Genomic DNA, 25,831 nt, shown 5'->3' with positions numbered 1-25,831 from the left:
CTGAGACAGAACTGTGGTCTCAAGAAAGGACAGCCAGCATCCCTGCCCTGCATCACAGCAGGACAGAAGTGCATTTTGAGGTAGGAAGGCAAAGATCAGCAGCATCTTCGCTCCTGTTGGGGCAGAGGGGTGGTTGTGATGGGCCCCTCTGTCAGCAGGAAGATGTGATTCAGAATAACTCTCCCTGCTGTTCCATGGATGCTCCTCCAGCTCAGAAACCGTCATTCTAAACCTCCTCTGTTCACGCAGCAATAATTCCAGTCCCTTGCTTCCTTTCCATTCCCAAATCCTGTTTCTGCCCATTGTCTGCAGCACATCTCAGCAGTGGGTTTTTCCACTTGCAGATTCCTACCTGCCTGGTAAAAACCCACTGAAAACCTTCACGCTAATGGGAAATAAACAGGAGTATTTTTGCTCAGAACGGACTTGAACTACGCTGCAGTTGCCACGGGATACTGAAAAAGCCACCGGATTTGAAATCAAAAGCTGCTTCTGCTTAATGGGACTCTGTTTTTCTGGGCTCACACTCCGAGAAGGTTCCAGTTTACATTGTCTAGGTTGCTCCTGGAAACAAAGGTCTGAAGGGAAATGTTAAGCATTACAGACAGGAGCCAATATCCAGCAGCAGCACAGCAGAGAGGCCCCTGCACAAGAAATACAAGATTGCAAGGAAAAAGAGAGGGAAGAGGAAAGGAGAACATCACAGTGACAACCAAACTCAGTGCTCCCTTGTGGCCACTCACCTTCACCCACTGGTCTGGTTTTACATCTTTTAAAACCAAGGTCAGCTCTGGCTTGTCCATCAGCACTTGCATTTTGGCACTGGTGGGGTCGTCACTCGTACAAATACTGATGGGGACCATCCACATGGGGAAATCCTCCCCTAAAAGAGGCAACAACAACAAAGGAAGGCCTAAGGAAAAAGGGTGTGCACACTGAGAAGCCTTGCATGAGGCTGAAGTTTCGGCAGCAGCTGATGTCAGTATGTTTAAAAAACCTGAAGGAAAAGGGCAGTTCTAGAGACCAACACCAAGGGTACCTACAGCACCTTTGAAGCCTAACACTTCACTTTCCATCTTCAAATAGAGCTGACTTCCATGCAAGACATTTTTATTCATTCACAGCCATAAGACCAGCAGCTCACAGAGCTCCTCAGATGGCAGCAAAGCCCTTAAAGCGGACGTGGGAAGAGAAGAGCCTCAGAATGAAAGCTGAACTGAAGACTGCAGCTTTCACCATAGCAGGAAGACGTGAAAAGCATCACAGCACTCAGCTTTATGTTCATTCTGAAGCCTTAAACACCCAAATCCAAGCAGGGCAGCTGCCTGATCACCCAATATTGCTGTCACTGCACAAAAAGGAATGAATGCTCTGCTTCTGCTCCCAGCCCTCATCTTACCAGCATATGGTCCACTGGCACAGAACTTCTTCTGCACTAACTTCAACACTTTGTCATCTTCTTGCTAAAATATAAAAACAAAAAAAATCAATCAGATTCTTCAAGAATTCCAACTTATTTCAACGTTCAGAGTTAAAGAAGAAAGCAACTTCAGATCATTTAACCTCAGCTTCCACTCAGCACGACTTCGGCGCGCTCCTCGAACTCACAGAGCTTCCATTCTCCCCCACAAACAGAAGCTCCAGGATTCATTCCACTTCACTCATCATTACTGTTGTGGAGACGCACGTGCCCTGATCACCCACTGATTTTTGGGGGTCTGATTTCACTTCCCAGCCACTGATCCCAGCTCAGCCTGCGATGCTGCAGCGTAAGCACAATCAGAATGGAGCTGGAAGCACAGTGTGCACTGAGGGGACCCACGGCAGATATTCCACTGCCCCTGCAGCTTTTCAAACACAAAGAGCAAACGGGCCACGTCAGCAAAGCCCAGGCACAGGGCCTGCAGTGCCTCAGGATAAACTCTATTTCTCTTTCCACCGGGTTCCTCCTCTTCTCCTCCCTGCAGGAACAGACCTGCCACTAAGCAAAGCAATTCACTGCACGTTTTTAAGATACTGGAAAGCACCAAATTTGATCTTAAACGCAGCAAAAGGCAAAGCATCTGCTGTGAAATTAAACCAGCTGCTGTAAGGGGAATTACTGCACAACTCACCTGTTCAGCTTCCACGTAAATGAGTGGAAACCCCATTTGTTTGGTCCATGTGTTCATCACAGCAGCAATAGGTTTACCACTAGCTTTTTCCAGGCTTTCCCAGAGGTCCTCTGTAGGAAGAAAAGACTGACTAAGGACACCCCGAGCCCCACCGTGTCAGACACTGTTACACCACGGAGCTCTGGGGGGTGGGAGCTGTGGTTACTGCTCCCATTTGCCCACTGTGATCTCCTCTGCCCTTTTGGCAAGTTGTGAAGGCGACAGGTGAGAAAAAGGAAACGGTTTAAACCACCTGCAGGTGAGGAGAGGGGGGGAGAAAACCTCACAGCAACTCAAAGCACGCCATCAATCCAGGCTGCACACTGGAAGTGGCGCAGAGAAGAGCCTCTCCCTGCACTTTTCATCTGTGATGTCAAAAGAGCCAAGCGAGCCACGGCCTGCTTGAGGCTGAAGGTCCAATTGCATGTTTAGGAATGACATCCCCCCCAAAAAAAGGCCTAAGACAAGAGATGTCAGAGCAGACTTTGAACTGTTTACTCATCCATGCAATCAATACTGCCAAGCGTGGCGTGCAGCAGGCAAACCACCAGGCTCCATGTCTGTCACCACGTGGCTGTGCTCATCAGCATGAGCTGCAGCTCCTGCAGTTCACCTCATCCAAGGCACAGAGCCCCCAGAGGGTGCAGAATTCTGGCTGTGCAGGGAAACCTTGTAGGAAACTGGATGCAAGCCCATCATTTCCTGCTTTTCAGTTACTCAGCTGCAAAAGCAGCTACGTAAGAAACCAGCACAAACCGTGTCTCAAGAAATGACTTCTCTTAATCACGTAATAATCAGTTACCTGTGGCTGCATTCTTCTGCAGGAACTTTGTTAAATATAAATTCATTCCTTTCCGAAAGTCCTGGGAACACACAATTGGATGCATGTCATGGCACCACAGCAGAGGCCCCTTCCGTCCTCCCTCCATGCTGCATTTACATTCAAGAATCAACCCAGGAATCCCAGGATCCACACCTGTACACCTGTAACTCCCTCCTAAGCTCTGCTGCTACAAAGATGAACTCTTCTGTGTTTTTCCTCAAGCCAGATTTCACCACTGAGATGATTTTATTTCTGTATCTTCCCCACCGCCTCATTTCTCCTAGGTAAGTTCAAGTACAGCCCAAGACCCACACAAAACCAAATACAAACCCAAAACCCACACAGAAGAGAAGTCTTGGGAACAGAACAGACATAAACTTCAGGTGTTTGCAGTGCAGAAATATTTGAGAACCTACAGTTAGCTCCTGACAACAGACTTTTTACCTCATCACCAATGTAGTCGTGCAGCATTCGGATCACAGATGCTCCCTTGCTGTAAGAAATAGCATCAAATATTTCATCTACTTCGGATGGATGGCCAACACTAACCTGTGATGAAGAGGATAATTAACGGTCAGTTAATTGCCACAATGTTCTGATTTTGTTTGTTCTGTTGCTTAGGGTGTTTTCTGACTGAAGAAAGCAGTGTGTAACAGAGGAAAATCCACAAAGTGTGAATGCAACCTTGGGTTTTTCCTTGCATTACGAACGAGCGTACAGCTCCTTCTTAACAGGGAACAAAAAACTCACATCCAGCTGACAAGTAAGAAGGGAGATAAGCAGGAGGACAAGGCTTACTTCAATTGGGTGACTGTTGTCTAAGGCATCGAGCTCCTGAGCTCGTGTGTAATCAGCAGAAACAAACTGAGTCCAGATGTCATACTCTGGAAAGCAGTGATCGACACACAGGTACTCAATCCAGGAGGCAAACCCTTCGTTCAGCCAAAGATGGGTCCACCACTCCTGGAAAATGAAGAGGGTAGAATAATAAAAACAAGATTCCAAGGGCTTCACTTTACCAACAAGAAGTCAGCAGCAAAGAGAAACTTGTCCTCATTCAGCACAGGGCAGAGAGCAGGGAATGCCTGCGAGCAGCAGCTCCTCCCTATGCAGGGGTCAGCAGCCCAAGAAGAGCAATGAGCACAGCTCATCTCCTCCTGCCTTAGGAAAGATCCAGAAATACCCTTACAGGACACACTAATAAAGAAGGATCTGATAATAAAGCAGCTTTTAAGACTGTTATGACAGGACACTTAACAATATGGACACGAAGCACACGGCAACAAGAACTAGAACTTGTAGCTGTTAGATACCATGGTCACGAGGTTTCCAAACCACTGATGAGCAAGTTCGTGTCCCACAACCAGAGCCACCCACTGGCGAGATGAAGAACAGGAATTTTTGGGGTCAATGAGCAACGCAGTCTCCCTGTATTTAAAAGAGAGAGGTAACTGAGCAGAGCGAAACGTGCCTAGGTCCAAAAACACAGCAAAAGCAGGTGAAACAACCTAAACGAGCTACAGAGTCAGCGGTACAACTGAAAAAAACCAAGAGGCATTTCAGTTTAGACGTTGCTTTGGTAAGTTCCACAGTTACTGGAATGCTTTGGAGCAACAGTTCCTCACAGCATGCAAGAAAACAAGTGCAGTAACCCAAGCAGGAAATAGAAGGTTTATGCTTTGTGTGTAAAACAGCTCCCCTACGTAATCTAGGAAGGAAGGGGGGACACGACAAGTCTCACCTGCACTGAAACTCCCTTTGTGTGGATGCACAGCCAACCTCCTCTGCCCCCCTCAGCCCCAAAGGAAGCCCAGCTCCCTCCAGCTGTGTCCCACGCACACAGTCCTGCACACACAGCACACGGGAGCCCCCAGCTCAGGCAACACCACCTTCCAACACCCCGCTGCAACCGGGACGCGGTGGGGCGGCAGCTTCAGGACTGCTGTGCTCCGAGGGGACGAAGCTCCAGCACAGCTGTGTGCCAACCTTCTGGCCCCAAGGGGATCAAAGCAAGCGTGCCAAATCAAGAGTGAAAGGGGGGAAAAAGGAAGCAGCAAAAATTAAGAAAGGCTTAAAAAAAAAAAAGAAAATAATCTACTCGTCCAAGATAAGTTGGTGGGGCTTTTTCCCCCCCACCGGAGGTAAAAGATTTCATCAAAATCATAAGAAGTTCAGATGTGGATTTTAAACCTGGATTCAAACATCCACTGCAATTCTTTTTTTTTTTTTTTTTTTTTTTAAGGCCAAATTCAAAGTTTAGCAAAAGAAATTCAAAAGGATTGAAGTCCAAAGCTTCCAAGCCCAATGTACAAAATGGAGACTCAGTCTAACAGTGTGCACAGATCGTGTAGGAGTATCAAGCAAAGGTCTAAAAGCTTGATCAGAGGAACACCAAAAACTGAAAAGGAAGGCAAGTTAGCATTTTTCATTTACATGATAATCATGTGGCTGCTACATTGACCAACTTGCCTGCAACATAAAAGAAGGAACCCTTCCAGCTGTGCCAGTAACTTGGAGGGGGGAAAAAAAAAACAGCCAAGAAAGTTCTCTTGGAGAACAGGCAGTGCTGCCAGACAGCTGAAAGCCCTCACACCCTTGGACAGTGCTTACAGAGCTCATTCCTGCCTTCCTGAGGTCTGTGTAGCAATGCACGCTGCTGCAGAAGTCACAAGGATTCAAACTGAAGCAAGAGCTGAAGGTATTGATTTAGTCTTATTTGGGATGACGCCAGCTCCCTAAAACTAATTCCAGTTACTGCTAAGAATTAGTGAACAAAGAAGGGGAAAGACAGTATTTTAACAGCATACCTATAAGTAACAAGGCCCCAGTTCTCCATGGCACCTTTATAAAATAAATACAAAGGTTTATTGATATGGATACACACCTCTTCCTAAACGTTTATCATTCAAATAAAATACAGTTCATCAATAAAGTGAGTTACTTTACCAGCAGCAAAATCTGCAATAGCTATGAGATCAATTTTAGGAAGAGGGTAAGGAACATTGAAGTAGTCCTTATAAAAAGGCAGAGTTTTAGCAGCAACCTGTAAGAGAGAAGAGGAGAAACCTGGTAAATATTTTGTTAACTTGGAACGATTGGTGAAACCAAAAGCTTCCCGATGGCCAACACCAGCCGACGAGAGCAGCACACACAGGCTTTCCTCCAGGCGACTCGCTCCCAGCTCCCAAAGCACCTTGGAAGGCTCCCATCCCCTTTTCCTCCCAGGCTGCCCCCTTTCCTTCAGCATTCCTCGTCGCCCATGGATCACAGCTGCACCATTAAATCGAAACGACTCGAGTGAAACGTGTGTTCTGCCATCACAGGCACGAGTTTGTCCACAAGTGAAGCCTCCTCCAACATCAAACCCAGTCCCCCTGAGCTACTGAAGCAGAACACCCTCCCAAAGCTCTGCCAGATCTGTGCGGCCAAAGGAGAGGCGCACGCAGCCTGCACAGCTCACACCACCACCAACAAAATCACCTCGGGTGCATTTACCTCTAATGCAAACTTTCCTTGCTCAGCTTTGCCCACAGGAGTGTAAACACGCACCAAGACCCCATCGAGGGACCTGGTCTCCACAAAGTCATATTCTCCCACCACAAATGCCACCAGATACGTCGACATGATGGGGGTGCGAGCAAACTTGACTTCCACCAGGTTCTCATCATCTGGGTACGGCTTCCGGTCAATGACATTCTTCAACATGAAAGAGAAGCAGATTGGTGGAAGTGAAACTGTTCTGCAACGCCTGGCATTAACTACAGCATGGCTAGGAATCACGTGTTGAACAGAAAGAAGCTCCCTGCCTTTATAATACAGATCACCAGTTCCCCCCCCTTGCTAAAAGAAGCCCCATCACGAATGGAGACGTGCTGCTGTGATGCACACACGGTGGAAAGGCAGGTGCTCTTTTATGCTATCTGCTTTATGTTCTATTCCTGGAAAGGCAGCTCAACATGTCAGCTATCAGCTGCTGCCCTGCACACAGGATGTTATGCAGTTCCCTGTAAGGCACGAGGCTCGGACCCAAATACTGAAACAGAAACCATAACCACGTGGTCAGTGAGCAAAGCCAGACCTCGCAGGGAACGAGGACAGTGAAATGAACTGCATTTACAGAAAGAAAAACATCAAAACAAAACCCATCTTAAAACCCACGTGCTTTCCTCCAAAAGAGCATCCAGAAATATCTGCACCGTGTTTCAAACAGTAACCTGAGAACGTTTGTGTCTGTGACAGAAGTGCTGCCACCTGCACACCAGACATCCTCCAGGGCAAAAAACACGCCTGTTTATCTCAAGCTATAGCAGCTATACAAACATGCTGAGGGTTGGCTGTTCCCCCCCCCCCCCCCCCAGCCACTCTCCATCAAGCAGCACGTGGCATGACATATGCTAGACTTCAGCTAACAAAACAAACGTGCACCACTGTGGTTTGTAAGGTCTGTTTAGGTTTTGTGCTAGCATCTGAAATAACAGTATCATCTTTTAAGAGTTCTCTCGATTTACAGCTGCTTGCTCATAGCTACGAAGACAGACTGCATTCCTAAGTCCCCAAACACGTTTCTCTTCCCATCAGGCAGCTGCCTTTATTGTAGTTGTATTCAGAAGACAGTTGGTGCACCGAGAACTTACCATATTTGACAAAGCTACTCTGTCTTTAGGAACCACCAATGAAATATCAAAAGTCGCCTTAATAGCAGGCTCATCCCAGCAAGGGAAAGCTCTGCGAGCATCAGTAGCCTGGAAGAAGAAAGAACATTAACCCAAGAAATCACAAGAAGCTGCTGCAATGGAAACAGACCAAAAATAGGTATATCTTATGGGCAAGAAGTTGGATGAATGCAGGCTGGTGGTGATGGCACTGTGCACCTCCTCACCGACCCCCCCCGAGCCCTGTGCTAAAGCATTCGGTGACTGATGCCATCATTTGTTTCTCTCTCTGTTTTTCTCCTTCCTTTGTAACGCAGCTAAAAAGCACTCTGTGCTCTGATGGAATTCTACAGTCTGTGCAGAATTTAGCAGAGTCATGGCAGGAGCAAAGCTCAGTCATGTGAAAGCAGAAGGGCACGCAGGCATTCCCAGACAGCAGACACAGGACCACCTACCCTGCACCCAAAGGAAGCCTTCTGTGAGTGCAAGGCAGCACTCTGTGTTTTCCTGTGGCACACAGCTATGAAATCACAATATGGAATGAAATTCTGTCCTTATGACCAGGGCTTACATAATGCTTGAGCCATTTTCTGGCTCGCGTTTTGGATGTCATTATAATGCTGAGATAAAGGCAGAATGTTCTAATTAAAAATTAATATATTTCACAGGGGCAAGCCATACAGATGTGTTTGACCACATCTACATAAATAGATGTTTCCGAACGCTGCATCTGTTTTATTTATATATAGTGCATCACACACCAGCATGACTGTTGGCTGGGGAATGCGCCAGACCCAGACTGCACCGACCTTCAAGTCACAGCATAAAGGACAGTTTGAGCACTGCCCATCCACCAGAAGCAAAAAAATAAAAGCATTTTTGAAGTTTACCCAAAGCAGAACCAAAGCCAGGACAGCAGGCCTGCGCTGCTGCCGAGAACAAAGACCCCACAAGAATGAGAACCCTTGCAAAGAGAGACGCAGCCCGTACCTCAAACTGAGTGACAGCAGCATAGCGTGTGTCTCCAGTAGGGGTTGTGTATTTACTTCGGTAAAAACCTTTCATTTTATCATTCAGCTCCCCTACAAAGTCTATCTTCAGCGTTCCCGTCCCTGAAACAGAAACAGATTGGACGCTGTTAAGGAAACACCACAGAGCATCTCTTTGGGCCAGACCTGCAGCCTGGGCCTCTCAGCTGGACCACTGCCTTTCTGAAGATGGCCTTCGGTTCATCCCCACCTGACTTTCAAACCCTTTGCTCTCCTTATGAAAGAAATGAGATCCAGCAGAGCTAAGCATCCAAACCGGCGCAGGCAAAGCCAGGCGTACCACACAACAGAGCAGGTTCCTGCAGGTTCCTTCTCATCCTCTGAACACAACACAGGAACCAAGAGAGATCTCCCTGAAGCCATTTGACAGGCCTGACCCCACTGCCCTCGTGTATATTTGCCAAAACACAAGCTGTGGCTGTTCATCCTCTGAAACTTGCTGCAGAAGCAAAGCGGAGCACTGGTCGCATTCAAGCTCCTAAGTCAATTAGTCTCAGGATTTATTCTGCCCTCCACCACTGGGTGTAAAAGGGGAAACCTGATCTTGATCAGAAAGGCAGCCTGCCAAAATCCCACAGCACGAAATGCCAGCAGTTTATCACCTGACCATCTTTACATTTGTGTTTGAAAAGATGAAGCAAAACAGCTTCATCCAAACCAAGGAGCTAAGCTTCAATCCACAAACCCCACACAGCACAAAAACAATGGCTTCAAAAGATTTAGGGCATTCAAGCCTAGGAAAAACGCTGCAGTAACTCAGATTAGCCTTTTCTCAGTAAGAGAACAGATCATCAGTATGTGACAGAAATAGCTTTGAGCCTAAAGCCCAATAGCAGGTAAATAATTGGAGTCACCTTCATGTTAGAAGCAAACACCACCATTAAGAAAACAATCTCTCCAGTTCCAGGGGCCCACAGTCAAAGCGATCTTATCTGTTGTGTTTCCCATGAACCACAGAGATTTCAGTACCACAGGGACCTTGTGAAAGAGGTCTCCTGAGTCAGGTGTTAATCTGTGCTGCCCGTTGTAAGCATCCATTCACTGAGCAGACACAGAGATCATCAAAGCACTTCCTAGAGAAACAGATGAAGAGCAGCTTCTTATGGCACTTCCTTGAACTGCATTCTTTCTGCTAGAAGAGGGAACTCCAACTCTAAGGTATTCTCAGAGTTACTCCAGTCTGACAGCTGATAGCTCAGGTTCCACTCAGCCTCTGGGGGACACGCAGCTGCTGCTCCAGCTTTGCTAAGCACCACAAATGCACAGGGCAAAGCCAGCTGAAAGCACCTGAATAGCTCTTACCTTTCTGAAGGGTACTGGGAAAGGAGAGGGTAACCTTCTCGTCCTCATTCTGATAGTTGAACCCTGTGGCGTGTACCTCTGCAAGAGAAAGATTTCGTTTGAAAGAAGATCCAGGGATGCTTTTGTAACTCCTGAGCACTTCAGATGAACCCGATCAGCCGAATCCAACAGCAAATCAATGGAGGTTTTGAATAATCCAGAAGGATCGTTTTGAGCAAGCAAAGAAACGCCAGCCTTTGTCTGCAATGACCCCACCTCACCTTGCTTCAGACCTGAATTCAGCACATTCACTCCAGAGCCTGTGCAACACAACTCCAACCCTCGAAAACAGCAAGAAATGGCACTGTTTTCCCTCAATATTAAAGGCTTACATTAGTGCAGCAGGAGTCCTGTTAATTACCCTGAGCAGAATGCTTATGATTTAACTAATAATTCGTGGGCTGGTTTGAAAAGCACACTAATGCCCACAGCAAGGTGGTTTTGTTTGGTTATAAGCACTAAGAAAAACTCGATGCTGATTTTATTTTAAGCATGTCTTTAGACCCACAGACCTACCTTGGAGATCGTGCACCATTCAGCAAGGGCATCCAAAACCAACTGGAATATTAAGCAGCCCGGCATTCATTCACACAGCGTTGGGATCTATTTGTAGATGCAAACATCTCAACTATGAGAGCAAGCAGGAGAGCTGGGGGAGGGAACCAGCAGAGCAGAGCTGCCCTGCAGCCCGTGGACAGACCCAGCTCCTCCTGGTGCTCCTTCCTGCCCAGCTCCCCAAGTGCCACTGGGGCACACGAAGCGATGCACGACGGCGCTCCTCCAGCCACAGATCTAAAATAGCTGCACAGGGCCTTGCTGTGCAAGTTCTGCTATCTTTGTCCCCCTATAATTAACTGCTGCCATAACTAGCTATCTCTAAGGAATGCAAATCTGCACCAAAACACATCAGCAGAAACAGAGGCCACACGTCAGTGCCACGAATGAACCAGCTGGGTAACCCTGGGCACGGCAACGCCGTGCAGGAATGCGTAACTGCAGGTTCACAGCGAATATCTGGCAGGTCAGAGCAGTTTGTGAAGGATCCAAGAAGTGCCCAAACCAGCATCCAGTGGCAGCATTCCCAGCACAAACTGCCCACCCCATCCACTAACAGCAAATCCGATGGGAAAACACGGTTTGGGTGCTGAGATGGCAGAGAAGCTCAAGGAGCTTTTCAGAACTGACCCAGGAAGAACGATGCAGCAAAAACGATGCAGCAAACAGCCTCTGCAACCACAGAACAGCCTGGGTTGAAAACGACCTCAAAGATCATCTAGTTTCAACCCTGGGCCACAGGCAGGGTCACCGACCATCAGCCTGGGAGGCACACAGACACACATGCTGCTTTCTGAACAATCACAGAGAGAAGGGACAAAACAGAACAGAACAGAACAGCTACTGCTCCATTGGCTGTGCAGAGTGAAAGGCTCGTTTAAAACAAGGCTGCAATTTACAGCATGCCCTGCCTTCCCTGCTCAAGTGTCACTACCAGAACCCAGGTATGCAGCTTCGGAGGCAGCCCGAACGTTCTCAAGACGTTCAGATAAGCTGTTCTATAGATAGCAAATGTAATTGGAGACATGGTTTGGTTTTGTATAAAACGTGACGTGTTGGTTTGGTTTTTTTGCTGGAATACGATGCTGTCAGCCTTCAGTCAGAGCAAACACCACCCTCTGCTCACAGAGCACACAAACCACACCGGCGCTGCTTTCACACCGCGCCGCTCGGCCTTCGGGCAGGGCAGCACCATGACACAACTCTAGCTGTGCAAACAGACAAAGATCTTTACAGGATCGAAAACAACTCCACACTGTACTGGGAAGCTGCGAGGGTTTAAAGATCAGCTGTGAGCCGGATGAGATCAACTGCTGAAACAAACCTGCTGGGGTTTGCTTGCTGGGGGAAGCCAGCTGCACCCTCAGCAATGGAAAAGTCCCTTCATGGAGGGGCTGTGGTCCATTGCAACTGAACTCACACCAACAGCAAAGCCACGGCCTCCACTTACTGCACGTAGGCTTGGAATTTTTCTATTCCAGACTACAGCAGGATCGATACCCCCTGCTTTACTCCTCACTGTCCCTCAGGGGTGGCTCACAGAGTTCTCAAAGCAGTTACTGATACATTCACACGTCAAAAAGAACAGAATGTAAATGAAAGATTTGAAGCTACGCTCTCTAAACTGACGACTCAGCACTAATAATTAAACCCACAGCAAAAAGCAGCCCAGAAAACCACCAGCAATGCTTCTTGTCATTTAAGAGAACCACTCACAAACGAAGATGTAATTGCAGTTAAAGGCCGTCCGAATTCCTAACAGCACTGAATACAAAAGCTCCTGAGGAGAACAACCCGGTTTTGGCAGCCTGCTCACTTTGGAGAGTCTGGCACTGCAAGGTTGCAAGTTAATCACCAGCACATTAGTGCACAGTCTGGACCAAATAGCATGAGAAAATACAAAGCTGCTAGAGCTGCCTTGGAAAAAAAAGCATCCAAATCAGAGCTAGCGACTCTCCCGGACTGGGAGCGCTGCAGATTAGATTTTACAACAGCATTTTAAACAAATTACAGCCTTCCTACAAAGTACTTCCTGAAATGGCACGGTAACGAGATGGAAACGTCAATTAATGATCCCAATTTCTGTGTTACACACTTCCAAACGTGGAGCCTCGCCAGCGGTTCCAACCGGTGTCAGACGAACGCGGAGCAACACGGCCAAGTGGGAATGGTGGGATTGGGACTATCAGAATGAAGCTGGCTGCAGAATAATGCTGCTCTATGCACACAGGTTGGGCTGGGAGGGGGGGGGTTGTGTTTTCTTTTTCCAATTGGCCCCACATAAGGCAGGATGAGATCGACCACTCCAACCAACAGAGCTGCTGGGAGAAGTCAGCTGCACCCACAGCAATGCAAAGCTGACTCCTGTGGAGGGGCTGTTAGAGCTGAGCTCACCTGAACTGTACAGCCACGGCCTCCACTTCCCATCACTGCACTCTGGTTTGGGATTTTTCTATAGCAAAGTACTGAGCTACCAACATCTCCCGATTTATTCTTCACTGTCATTCAGCTGTGGGCTACGTAGCAGAAATTGGGACTGGGACTTGAAAACTTCAGCAATCATCCCTCAGCTCCCAGTCAGACTTTGGGAATGCATCTGATTGCCCTGGAAATGTGCATTAAGGACCGAATGCCACCCCCTGCTGCCTCCATCTCCCAAAGAACAAACAGGTGGAGCCTTGCAGGAGAAACCCTCCCACGGCTGAACTCGCTCTCAAACATCCTCCATAAGCAACATGAAGAAGATTCACCCAAGGGACCAAACTCTGCTGATTCAGCTGATTTCTGTTGCTTCGTTGGACCACATTTCATATTTGGTTTTTGTGACCAGTTCTAAAATTACCATCCAGAAGCTGTGCACAATAGAAGCATTAGTAAGACCGACTTGATCTGTATCAACAGGTGCCAGCAAACAGCCTGCCAATTTCATGCAATTTTACTTCCAAAGCCATTATACTATTTGGCAGTTCACCAACCTGAAAGATACGTTTTAACCCCAAGAAGCCAGACTATAATTACAGAAAACATGCCAAACTGCACCTCCAGTATTTATGCTACAGCACTTGGAGAGGCGAGCACCCACACTGCAGCCCTCAGCGTCCAGAGCCCGAAAGCTGACATCAGAATGAAGAAACTCAAGCTACAGAAATTGATTTCCAATTTACTCAGTTTTAAAGACAAAAGCCTCCGTGAAGCTCTGCTGTTAATACTTCAAGGAGAGTGCACCACTGGTAAGGAATATAAAAGCAGACCCCCTGAAGGACAGTGAGATCAGCTCTGAAAACACAAAAACGAGCCACAAACATCCTCTCTATTTTATTAACTTCCCTTGACTGGAGGGGAAAGCGATGATTCTCAGGCACCTTCTCCATTTGTTTTCACTTTCTCAACAGCAAAACAAGGAGCCAGCAGGCGGTGTGGGCTGGGGAGCAGTGCTGGATGGAACAGACCCCATCAGCTCTGCTCCTCCCTGCTCTCTCTCTGTGTGCTCTCTCTGTGTGCTGCTTCCCTGCTGCAGCTCCCAACAGCATCTCTGCTTTCTTTGGTATCACAGAATCACAGAATCACCCAGGTTGGAAAGGACCTCAAGGATCATGTAGTTCCAACCCCCCTGCCTAGCAGGGCCACCAAACATCCACATTTAGATCAGGTTGCCCAGGACCCCGTCCAACCTGGCCTTGAACACGTCCAAGGACGGGGCATCCACAACCTCCCTGGGCAGCCCGTTCCAGGGCCTAACCACTCTCCTTGTAAAGAACTTCCCCCTAACATCCAACCTAAATCTTCCCTCCTTCAACTTGGATCCATTGGTCCTACATTAAAAAAGCATCAAACAGATTGAAGTGCAAAAACTCCCTGTTTGCCACACCAAACTCCATCAGCCTGAGGATAGTGCTATTCCAGAGAGGGCACTGCAAGAAGAATGAAGCAGTCCCAAGGAAGGCAGGTTCCTCGTGCAGGGGTTCAGGCCCAGCCCTTCCCTCCGAGGCCCCCAGCTGCTGGGCAGACGTACCTGGGAAGTTTAACCCACTCTCCATGGCCTCGCACACTCCTTTAATTCACAACCCAGTTCTGACACAGTTGCTCCTACGACTCTTCCTTCTGCAGAGCCTTTTGTTGTCTGAGTGATGTAAGAAGCAGTTGTACGTCGTGGACCAAATTACTTCAATACCTGAGGCAGCAGAGGCTCCCCGTGACAACCAGAAACCCTTCACCCACTATCAAAGCATTACTCCATTCCAAGCTCCTGATTTCCCACACCTTGATCATACTGTAATCACTGTAACTCTTTTTGGGCCTGCTAAAATCTCCACACAAATGGTGATGACATCAACCTCCACGGCAGCGTATCATGACAGCTCCTTGTGTCCCCAAGAACCTCCTGTCTTCCAGTGCACTGCCTGCTCTCCTCCACACAGCCACCTTTTTCCACACTAGGAAAATTCTGTTCCACGTCAATTAAGTTTTTTGCACTTTTTCAGAGCCTTCACAGTGAGGATTTCCTACTGCTGGCCACGCCTGATCCAGCTCTAAGCTAAGCCCTTGCTGCAGCTTTTGTCAATATTGCCAAGTCCATAGGTGCACAGGATGTTTTTTTATGCAGGTACAACAAACAAACAAAGTCACAACAGGCGCCCTTTCGCCTATGACACACAAATGGGAGAGCAGGCCAAAGGAAACTTGAGGCAACACACAGGAATGGGGAAAAGAAGGAAGGCTGGGGAACTCGCTGCACGCTGTACAGGGAGGGCAGCTCCTCCAGTTATGGGATGTATTTTCTATTGAAGTTGTTAACCGTTGGCAGCAGCAACAAAAACACAGTACCATAAAACAGCAGCCCTACCTTCGTCTCCTTCTGGCGCATAGGAGGCTGTAATGATGTCGATGTCAGCACAGTTCATCACAATCTGGTTGGTGCCATGCTTCACCTGCAAGAGAAACGTCATCAGCACCAGGAATAAGGGAGCAGAGTAAGGGAGCACAGAGGGCAGGGCACCCCAGCGAGGCAGGCATTCTCACCTCCACTCCATCTATCAACTCCCACATCACCACGTGCTTCCAAGGGGCAAAGAAGAGGAAGATTTTCCACCGCCCGCTCTCGTCCTTTTCAGAACCCGAGTGCCTGAATCCCACTCCAACCCTCCGTCCCCGCTTATCAATACTGTAATATTTCAGGGAATGGGCTGCCCGTTCAATACGTGTGCTGGACAATGGGGCCCTTGTACATGCCTGGAAGCCAAGACCAATGAAAACAGATGGAAAGCTGTAGGCTTCCTTTCAGCAACGACCTGGAGGAGACTGCAGAACAAGTGGAATGCTTGTGAACACAAACCCGCACCTCCCAGAGATCACAGGCAGCACAACCTACAGGCTCAGCATTCTGCACCGGTGACGATGTTACAAGTTCTTAGGTTAAAAACATCTGCCAAGAAATTCCCTTTACATTTTCCTGAAAGCTTTCCTTCTGCCAGCTCTTGGCTACGCACACTTTGCTTTATTTAACAAGCGGCCGGCTCCCAGCGTAGTAACAAACCGCCTCCCTGTGCCAGCTCCCTATTTGGATGCAAGAGCTCGAACGCAGAAGAATTCAAATTAAATATCAATTAATTACAAAGGGGCTAAATATTTGGGAACTAAACTAGGAATTATTCAGAACCTTAGGGCTGCAGCCACCCAAACCAGCACGCTGGATGGAGCCGGACAGCACTTCAGGCAGCAGGCAATGCCTGCTCTGCACAGAAAGGAGAATCCCTCCAACAGCCAACAGCTCTCCAACAGCCACTGCCGTGCCCAGACACTTCATTCCTTACAGCATGAGGACTTACAGCCTTTTCTCGTTGCTTTTTGCCTCCTAGTGCCCTGTTAGCCCTCTCCCTGCTACCAGCAGAGCCGCAGCAACCAAATGTGAGCATCAGTGCTGGGGATGCTTCAGGCATCCAAGGAGGTGAGCCTGGCAGCTCTCAGCCCCAGCCCTCCTGCCCAGGCTGCCTGCAGGAACGCTTCCTCAGTCATTGTGTGCACAAGACCCAAATCTGGTCGGTGATGAGAGGCTTAAGAAATGTAAGCGTGTAACTCAATAGCATCGTTAAGAATGGGCCATCTAATCTAATAATCTGCCTGCCCAAGTGCTAAAACCTGATTGCCCAAGGAAAGCCACCCCCCTCAGACGCTTCACTGGGCACAAACCTCCCCCAGCAGTTTCTCCATTCTCTCATCACCTCCCTTGCTGCTCCTCATCCCAGCAGCAGAGCTGGCTGTGCACTGAGCACCCAGCTCCTTTCCCCACGGTGCCCCTGAGGGTCACAGAACCAAACCAACAGCACCCAAAGACCTGCTTGGGATCCCACAGCAAGGGATACAACACACTTGCAAGGCATGAAGCTAACAGATGGAACAGCTGCAGAACTCGGGCTGGAGCCGATGCTTCCAGTACAGACTTGCAATCTGAAATCCACGTTTTCCATTTGGTGTGCATGAAACCAAAGGATTGCAACACCTCCCAAAAGACAGAGATCCGAGCCCGATGATTTTCATCACAATTCTAAGGTTTGGGGTTTTTCGAGGTCTTCTAAAACACAGAAAAAGAAATCAGGATGAGAAAATCTTTTTATAAAAGAGTACTTGAGAAGACCTTTATTCAATCTACAAATCCAAATCTCTCTGGATTAAGAATTCAAGATGCATAAATAGTTGTCCAAATTGCAGACAATACTGGATTTAACAATAGACTTGATCTGTAAAAAATGAACTCTTCTGAGGACAGAGGAATTTCCAGCACAGCACTGTGCTGCAGAATAAGAAAGTTTACGTTGAAGCGGAGACAAATCCAGAGGCTCCTCAGAAAAGCAATTACCTACTCTTAGATTTCCCTTGCCTCCTACAAACAGTGACATGGAAGAGGCATTTAAAGGGATTGAGCCAGGAGATGGAAAGATGAAAGGTAGAACTCGGTGCACGCATGCAGACATCCAGGACCACGCACTGCACAGCGCACTGCTGAGGCTCTGCTAATGGAGTTGTGGAAGGAAGGAAAGCTCTCAGGTTGGTGCAGAGGCCCTGGCCAAGAGCCTGCTCCCTCCGATCGCCCAGATGATGGACAGCAGACACACCTGGAGGAACACCAGCAGCACAGAGCCACCAACCACCCGTTTATCTCATGAGAACCTGCAGCACAGCCCCCCTGGGAATGGAAGGAGGGAATGAGCCGCAAAGCTTTAAGTTTGCTGCTTCCCACGGAGCTCTGGCAGCATTCAGAGCCAGCACTGCCCCAAAACACACTGCAGACACTGAGCTGCTTTGGTGCTGATGCTCTCCCAGCCCAGCACGTCCCCTTCCACGCTCAGCACTTGCTGCTGGAAAGGCAAATCTGAGATGCCAGCTAAAGCTGCACCCAAAAAGTTTTCCCAGGGAATGTCGTGCTGCACAGAAGGGCTGAAAAGGCCGATTACTCAACTATTGTGCACACCACAATGTTCATTTAGCACAAAAAGATGAAATCACTCTTGCCTTAGCGCTCTACAGCTCCTTTCCAGTTACATTTCCTCCTATGGGCAGGCTGAGCCCAGGGCCAGGGGCTGTGAGCACGGTGGCACCTACACTGTTATTCTGACAGTGAGAAACAATGAAGACTTCAGCAGAGCTGTGCCAAACATGACTCAAAGATGCTGTGAGGCCGTTTGTTTTCTCTAGCAGGAAAGGACTCGATGGAAAAACTTTTCTCAGGACGTGAGAAACAAGATTTTGAATGGCTTCAGTGGAATGCCAGCCTACCTGAAACTGCACTGGGTGCTCAGCAGACACCTTCTGCAGCCAAAACGAATTCTGCAGGGCCTTTTGCAGGTCCAGGTAATTACATCTTGTAACTCTGCTTCACAATACTTGCCTTAATGCAGCATTACAGCCAGCATGCACACTTTCAGCTTTTACCCTCTAAAAATAGTCAACTAAAATTACTTCAGTTCTCTTCTAAGATGCAGCTCTTTAAGAATTCCTGAATACAGTGAGAAAAGTATGAGAAGGTTTTATTAATTCGTATCTTAGAGGAAACCAAAGTAGCCAAGCAGTAAAATTACCACTGCCAAGACCAATAGGAGCACTGGAAAAACCCCCTTCACTCCAGTGACCATCCCTACATCCATCTGCAGCAGCCACACGTGCTTCAGAAGAGAACAATCTGCATGGACAAGCAAATCCCCCCGGAACTGTAATGAATGCCATCACCTCAGCACTGTGAAATGCAGAGCTGGAGGGGAAAGGAGCAAAGATTCCCACTTCCTGAGGCTGCAGTGCTCAGCACAGCACCTTCAGTGCTCACCTTCCCCAAATTCAGACCTGATTTAATGGGCTGCAAATGTCAACTACAAAGCTGGATAAGAAGCCTGTGCGACACTCAGCACCTCCTGCCCACCTCAGGAGATGCAGAGCACAAATACTACACCTGTTACAGCTCCATGTCTCAAGGTTTACATGCTGGAGTGTCAATCTTTAACCGGCACGCAGCGAGATCGGAAGACTGCGTATCTTTAGCTCAGCTCACTCTGCCTTATCAGCCTATTAAAAGCAACAGATACAGGTTAAACACTGCTAAATATAACAGAGCATCCCTAAGACACGTTAAAGGGGCTGGGAAAGACCCGTGCACGAGCCCATCCACCTCAGGGTGGGAACTCCTTCCTGTACAAATGCAGTTTGCAAGGGGGGAATCGCTGCTGTGCTGCCCACAGACAGCAGCAGGCAGGCAGCACTGCACCCACTGCCCTGCACGGACAGCTGAGCCCTCAGAGATGTGCCAGCACTGCGAATTCCCTCCTGGAGGCTCCCAGAACGCTGAGCTTCAGCAGCCAGCTGTGTTTGTGCCTTACTCACGCCTGCCTTTCAGCACGGTGCAGGAGAGCAGGCCGGCAGCACGACCCCTGTGTGCCCCACACCCTCCAGCAGCAGCACCGACCCCAGCAGCCAGCAGAGCAGAGCACGGTGCTGATGGCTGCCCCCCGAGCACCAGGGCTGCAAGAAATGAATCTGCAGCTAACAGATGAATAAAGGAGATCAACTGCTTCCACTCAAAAAAAATAATAATAATAATAATAAAACAAAACAAAAAGAAAAACCCAACCCAAATCTTCATTGTGCTCATTCTGAAACATCCACACCCCCAAATGAATGGTTCACAGCTCCAGGAGTGCAGCTGCTGGAGGGGCGCAGGACCATAGCAGGCGGTGCTGCTCCAGACCCACAGCTGACACACAGGATCTGCTCCTCCCCACGTCCTGGCTGTGACCAAAGGCCCCCATTTCACGAGGAACCTGCAAGGATTCCTGGCTTTTAAGCCACGCCAATGGAAAACTGTCCGTTTATATAATTGTTACATAATTCTCCAGGCTTCCAACGTACTCCTATGACCACGACTGACATGATTTAAGGATCTCAGGTAAGCACTCAAAACTTTGGAGTTAGGCCGCCACGCACTTCACCAGCTAAGTATTAAATGTTATCATGGGACAGATTAGAGCATTGTTCCTTTATCAGGGAACAACAATTAGCAGGCACAGGGTCACTTCCCTAACTTGAAAACCTGAAGTGCCATCATAAACTACAGGCACGTATTCTTTCTTTTTAAGCCTCCGAAACCAGCCTGCTCACTGCTGACACCGAAGCAGCCTCCTTATCTTCTGAATCACGGAGGGCTTTGCTCTCTGAAGCCGTGGAAGAGATGCATCACTCCTCAGCGGGGCAGAAAAGCAAAGTGTTTCTGTTCAGATCCTGACAGACGCCTCAGTGCCCGCAGCCACGAGGGCTCAGCAGAGCTTTTTCAGGGCCTGGTGCTCAAGCTGAAAGGCTTAAAGCTCTACACAGAAAGCTGCCAAACCCTGCTCACAGCCAGCAGCACAAACTCACCCATCAGGTGTTTTGCTCCTGGTGTCTTGACTAGGAATTACAGCCCCTGCTAATTCCAGTTTGCTGTTCAATATGCAGAAGAGCAAACGAACATGTATGAAGCGTATAAACGACGTTCCCATCATTTAATCCTGCTCCATTTTGGTGTCTCCATTTCAGCACTCGCCCTGCGATCAGGAAGCATCTCCCCTTTCACTGCTCAAGGTGGATTTCCACTCGCCCAGCCATAATCACACTGGAACGGGGCAGAGGGACTAACGATCACGCTTTATTAATTATTCAAAACCATTTCTGGACTTTCAGGAAGAAGCATTCTATCTCATGATTACGTTCATTCCTTACCCAAAACCCTGAAAATCCAGTTTGTCTCACTGTTAAATCCCTTTCACCTCCAGGCCTGCACAAGGGATGCTGAAAGCAGGATGAACCCCGCTCTACTTTACGAAAGCTGCTAACAGAAATGGTCAGCAGGTCTTCAACGGAGCCAACGAGATCCAAAAGCACGCGAGTTGTTTCTTCTAGACTCAGTCTCAACTCAGTAAGGCACAACCAGCAAACGTCAGCACATTCTCATTAAGCGAGCCATTCCCTCGCACCTAGCATTGTTGGAGAGCTGGTTCTTCTTCTCCCCAGTAGGAGCACAAGTTATCCTCTCATTTTCTGGAGCGTGCCTTCACCAGGCTGGGGACACCAGCAGCCAAGCAAGCTTCAGATCTGCAGCACTCACCACATCCACCTTCTGCACACACCTGGGACGCAGCCTGGAAACTCTCCCGTGGTTGTTATGTTACTCAGAGGCTTCAGAATGAAGATGCATCATATTAGAGGCTTTTAAAACATTCCCCTACTCCGTTTCTCTCTCCCACGGGAACAACGCGCTCGCCACAGCGAGAGCTGAATTGGTGACAACCTTGAACCCTCTGCATCAATGCTCTTCCTTATGCCCTCAGCTGGTCAGAAAGTCCAGAATGCTGCACTGTCAGGTGCTGCCTCTGCCCTAAGAAATCACTGAGCAATCCCTCCAACAGCAGCAAAGAGCACTACCATACCCCAGCAGGGCTAAAAGCCACAAAACCCCACACCAAACCCATAAGAAGGCTCCGGACCAACACGATTCCTGGAATTCAACGAAGTTTCCACGGCTGCAGCTCAACACCACTCACTCCCAGCAGCCCCAGCCTGGCTTAAAAACCCGTCGCTCCCCTCCCCCCCGTGTTATTTTTAACCGGGCTGATTGCAGTGATCCCATTTGCAGTGCAGCCCCACAGCTGTACCAGGGCCGAGCAGCAGCACTTGGGCGCGAAGGCAGGAATGGGTGCTTGGGATCCAAGCGGAAGAGATGGGGAATTTCTGCAGCCCCAAGGCAGCACGCTGTGGGAGGACCGGTGCTGTTTGACACCGGCACGTACATTGACACCCTTTTTCTTTTTTTTTTTTTTTTTTTTTTTCTTTTCAGGATTTCTTCCACATGACACAAACTTACTCATCCTCCTGCGGGTCCGCGGTCACGAGGGCTCACAGCTCAGCCCCCCAAGAGGGTCCCACAGTGCTGCAACCCACAAAGGCTCTGGCAGCCCCCTGAGCACCGCACGGCAGCTCCCATTGGCCCCCCAGCCCCCTGCAGGCCCTCAACCCCCACACTGGCCCTCAGATCCCCCCCCCACTGACTCTCTACCCCCACAATGGCCCTCAGACCCCCCCCCAATGGTCTCCAACCTCCCACTGGCCCTCAGACCCAACACTGGCCCTCAGATCTCCCTACTGGCCCCCAACAACCCCCAATTGGCCCTCAGACCCCCCCCCCCAATGGCCTCCAACCTCCCACTGGCCATCAGACCCAACACTGGCCCTCAGATCTCCTCACTGGCCCCCAACAACCCCCCATTGGCCCTCAGACCCCCCCCATTGGCCTCCAGACCCTCCCGCTGGCCCTCAACCCCCACATTGGCTCTCAGACCCATATCAGCCCCCCCAAACCCCTCCCACTGACCCTCAGACCCCTCCATTAGCCCTCAGACTCCCCCACTGGCCCTCAACCTCCACACTGGATCTCAGATCCCTCCTCACTAGCTCTCCGCCCCCCTCACTTGCCCTCAGTCCTCCCACTGGCCCCCAAGCCCCACATTGGCCCTCACACCCCCCCCCACCGGCCCTCAGTCAACCCCTTGGCCCCTGACCCCCCCACTGGCCCTCACACTCCTCCGCTAGCTCTCAGACCCCCCCACTGGCCATCAGATCCCCTCGCTGGCCCCCAACCCCAACACTGGCTCTTAGACCCACACTGGCCCACACTGACCCTCACACTCCTCCACTGGCCCTCAGACCCCTCCATTAACCCTCACACCCTCCCCCCCCCCACTGGCTCCCAACACTTCCCACTGGCTCTCAACCCCCACATCGGCCCCTCACACCCCCCCCCCCACTGACCCCCACACCCCCATTGCCTCCCGGCTGCTCTCCGCCGCCCCCCCCCAATCTCTCCCTCCACCCCTCCCCCCCCTCGCCTCACACCGCGGCCTACCCCGACCCCCCGCACCCCGACCAGGCCTCACGGGGCGGGGCCGCACCCGAGGCCCTCCTGCACCTGCCCGGCCTTACCGGGAACGTTGAAGGGATTGCGCTCACCTGCACGGCGGCTTCTAACTTGCCCTCGAAGGTGAAGTCGATGAGGTCGGGCTTAAGGCACAGCCCGTAGTTAAGGGGGCTGACGTCGGCGGGGAGCCGCTCGAAGGGCCGCTTAGCCGGCATGGCGCAGAGCGCCCCCCAGCGGCGGGGCGGGGCGGCGGAGAGGAATGAGAATGAGGGAAGAGTGGGGGGGGTTGGGGGGGGGGCGCTGCGAGCGGCGGCGGCCCCGCACCGATACAGCGAGCGGCGGCGGCGGCGGGAGGGAGGCAGGGAGGGAGGGGCGGGGGCGCGCGCGCGCTCCCGGCACGAGGAGGCCGAGAGGGAGGAGGAGGAGGAGGAGGGGAGGAGGGACGGCGCGTGCGCGCGCCGCGGCGGCCACGCGGCCGCGCACGTAGAGAGAGGCGAGAGCGCGTTGCGTAACGGGTGCGCGCCGCCCCGCCCCGTAGGGAGCGAGAATTGGGGGGGGGGGGAGGGTTGGGATGGGGGGTTGTGTGGGGCAGCTGGGCTCTGCTGTGCTCCGCCCCCCCTTACAACACCACCACTACGCTGCCTGCAGGGACAGCGACCCACAGAATCACTGCATGGTTTGGGTTGGAAGGGGGCTCAGGGATCGCGAAGCTCCAACCCCCCCCCCCCCCGCCGCATGCAGGGCCACCGACCTCCACACTTCATACCAGGCTGCCCCATCCAACCTGGCCTTGAACGCCTCCAGGGATGGACGTGTTCAGACCCCCCACTGGGCCCCAACACCCCCACTGGCCCTCAGGCCCCTCCATTAGCCTTCTCACACCCCCCAGGTGGAGTGGTGAGGTGCTGGAACAGCTGCCCAGAGAGAAGGACAACCCCTGTGAGCAGCCCTCTTCCAGCACCTCACTGCTTTCAGAGCAAAGAACTTCCCCCTGACATCCAACCTCAATCTTCTCTCCCTCAACTTCAAACCATTTCCCCCTTAGATATGAAAATCATTCCTAACGCCCAATCTGACCCTGCTGCAATGTGAGGCCATCTCCTCTCATCCCATTGCTTATTCCTGGAGCAAGCCAGCTCACTGTCAGCCTCCACAGGGGGTTGTGGGACGAGATAAACCCCCTTCCTTGTGCTTCTTTTGCTCCAGGCTGACCCACCCTGGCTCCTTCAGCCTCTCCCTGCAGAGCTGCGGTGCTCTGGACCCCTCTCAGCCCCATTGCCCTGCTCTACATGCACTCCTCAATGCCTTTCTTTGCTGCCCAAAACTGAGCACAGCACTCAAGGTGCAGATCAGTGCTGAGAACAGATGGACAATCCTTTCAGCTCCGCTATCTGGGAGCTCAGGGCCCTTTTTGCTGCATTAATCAGCCTCTCAGCCCCTGCGCCCAGATAAGGCAGCACAGCACTGCTATCCACCCATCTCAGCCCCATAAGAGCTGCAAAACACCCAGCTCAGCTCCTCGGGCTTTGTGGAAGATGCAAGGCAAAGAATCCGCCTTCGAAAGCTCCGTGCTCAATACAGCCAGTGGTATTTACAGGGCAATCGACGTCCCAAGTGGGTGCTGCTGGACGGCCGGCTGCTTTCGTGACAAACACCAGCAGGAAGTTTAAAAATTCTTCATAAAGCCTTTATATGGGAAAGAAAAAGGGCAAAAAAATGGAATTCCAGCCTCCCCAGCCCTGCCCTGTGCTGAGCCAGTTCAGCCCCAGAGCCGCTCCATGGGGCCAATAATTGCCTTCTGTTGCTGCAAGCCATGCAAACCCACCAAAACCCGAAGATTTATTTTTGCTGTGATGTCTCGCTGGATCACATAGAAGCCAGCAGCAAGCAAAAGGGGAACAGGGATGTGCTGAGGGCAGGAGGAGCCTGCAGCACCAAACGATGGGCTCCTCCAGGCCTGCAGGATGCACGGATGCAGGCAGGAGGGATGGATCTGCTCTGGGAACAGCTTAGGAGAGAGGACAGAGCTCTGACTGCAGCCCGGGCTGCTTGGTGCCCTGCTCCCTGCAGCAGCTGCTGGCCCACACCGCTGCATTGTTCCATGACAGATGCTGTTGTCAGCAAGCAGCACGAGAGAAGGGATAAAAGGGAGAGAGAAACCTGGCGAAGCCTCTGCTGCATCCTGAGCAAACGGGTTCTGTGGAGGCACCAACGTGGGGAGACAGCAGGGCTCGGTGGGGAGCCCCAAGTCTGCACCGAGCCCTGCCTGTGCACCATTTTACTTGGGGAAACAAGGGAAAAACCCAACAATAGACAGATCCCAGAGAGGCTTTCCCTTTCTCCCTTTTTCTGCTGGAGTTTTTGCCATCCCTGCCAAGAGCGGGAGCAGCCGGAGGGCACCGGCTAATCCTGCCTCGCAGGTCCTGCGGTGGCTTAGGGCAGGAATTTGTGGCATTTGGGAGCAGGGGACGGCGCTGGGAGCCGTGGGGCAGCAGGAGCAGGGCTGGGCGTTCTGCACTGCTGCATGTGCTGCGTGCTGTGCTGCGCCGTGCAGTGCGTGCCAGGCCACCCGTTGTCCTCCTGTTGGCCAAGTACCTGGGGCGGGTTGCACAAGCACCTCTGTAACGCAGGGATGGAGCCAAACGCGGCCAAACCCTGCGTGGAAGAGCTGCAAGCAGCTCAGCCCTGGGTGCTGAGCTGTGCTCTGCTTTTTCCAGTGCTCCCATCCTTCCAAACCCCACCCCGGGGCATGCAACCCTATAGGGTGGAATGAGGCAGATTTGCAAGGGGTCACACGCTGGCTGGAGCCACCATCAATTATCATCTCTGGA

At 50.7% G+C, this 25,831-nt stretch overlaps 1 protein-coding gene across 1 annotated transcript in view; it reads right to left on the bottom strand.

Moving 5' to 3' along the window:
• The window catches only part of NPEPPS (aminopeptidase puromycin sensitive), a gene marked incomplete at its 5' end in the record, with an annotated part of 29,111 nt that extends 5,896 nt beyond the window's left edge, over positions 1-23,215 (bottom strand). The window contains 15 exons of the mRNA XM_079547075.1: positions 744-883; positions 1,400-1,463; positions 2,115-2,224; positions 2,956-3,016; positions 3,421-3,525; positions 3,775-3,939; positions 4,290-4,404; positions 5,784-5,817; positions 5,923-6,019; positions 6,472-6,672; positions 7,611-7,718; positions 8,619-8,740; positions 9,980-10,057; positions 15,417-15,501; positions 23,093-23,215. Coding sequence (XP_079403201.1) covers positions 744-883; positions 1,400-1,463; positions 2,115-2,224; positions 2,956-3,016; positions 3,421-3,525; positions 3,775-3,939; positions 4,290-4,404; positions 5,784-5,817; positions 5,923-6,019; positions 6,472-6,672; positions 7,611-7,718; positions 8,619-8,740; positions 9,980-10,057; positions 15,417-15,501; positions 23,093-23,215 — 1,608 coding nt within the window. The remainder of the gene's footprint in view (positions 1-743; positions 884-1,399; positions 1,464-2,114; positions 2,225-2,955; positions 3,017-3,420; positions 3,526-3,774; positions 3,940-4,289; positions 4,405-5,783; positions 5,818-5,922; positions 6,020-6,471; positions 6,673-7,610; positions 7,719-8,618; positions 8,741-9,979; positions 10,058-15,416; positions 15,502-23,092) is intronic.
• Between the last annotated feature and the right edge of the window lie 2,616 nt (positions 23,216-25,831).

Source organism: Tetrao urogallus (assembly GCF_951394365.1).
Source record: "Tetrao urogallus genome assembly, chromosome: 26".
In the NCBI taxonomy this organism is placed as follows: Eukaryota; Metazoa; Chordata; class Aves; order Galliformes; family Phasianidae; genus Tetrao; species Tetrao urogallus.
The sequence above is the reverse complement of the archived record's forward strand: the minus strand, read 5'-3'. Positions and strand labels throughout refer to the sequence as shown.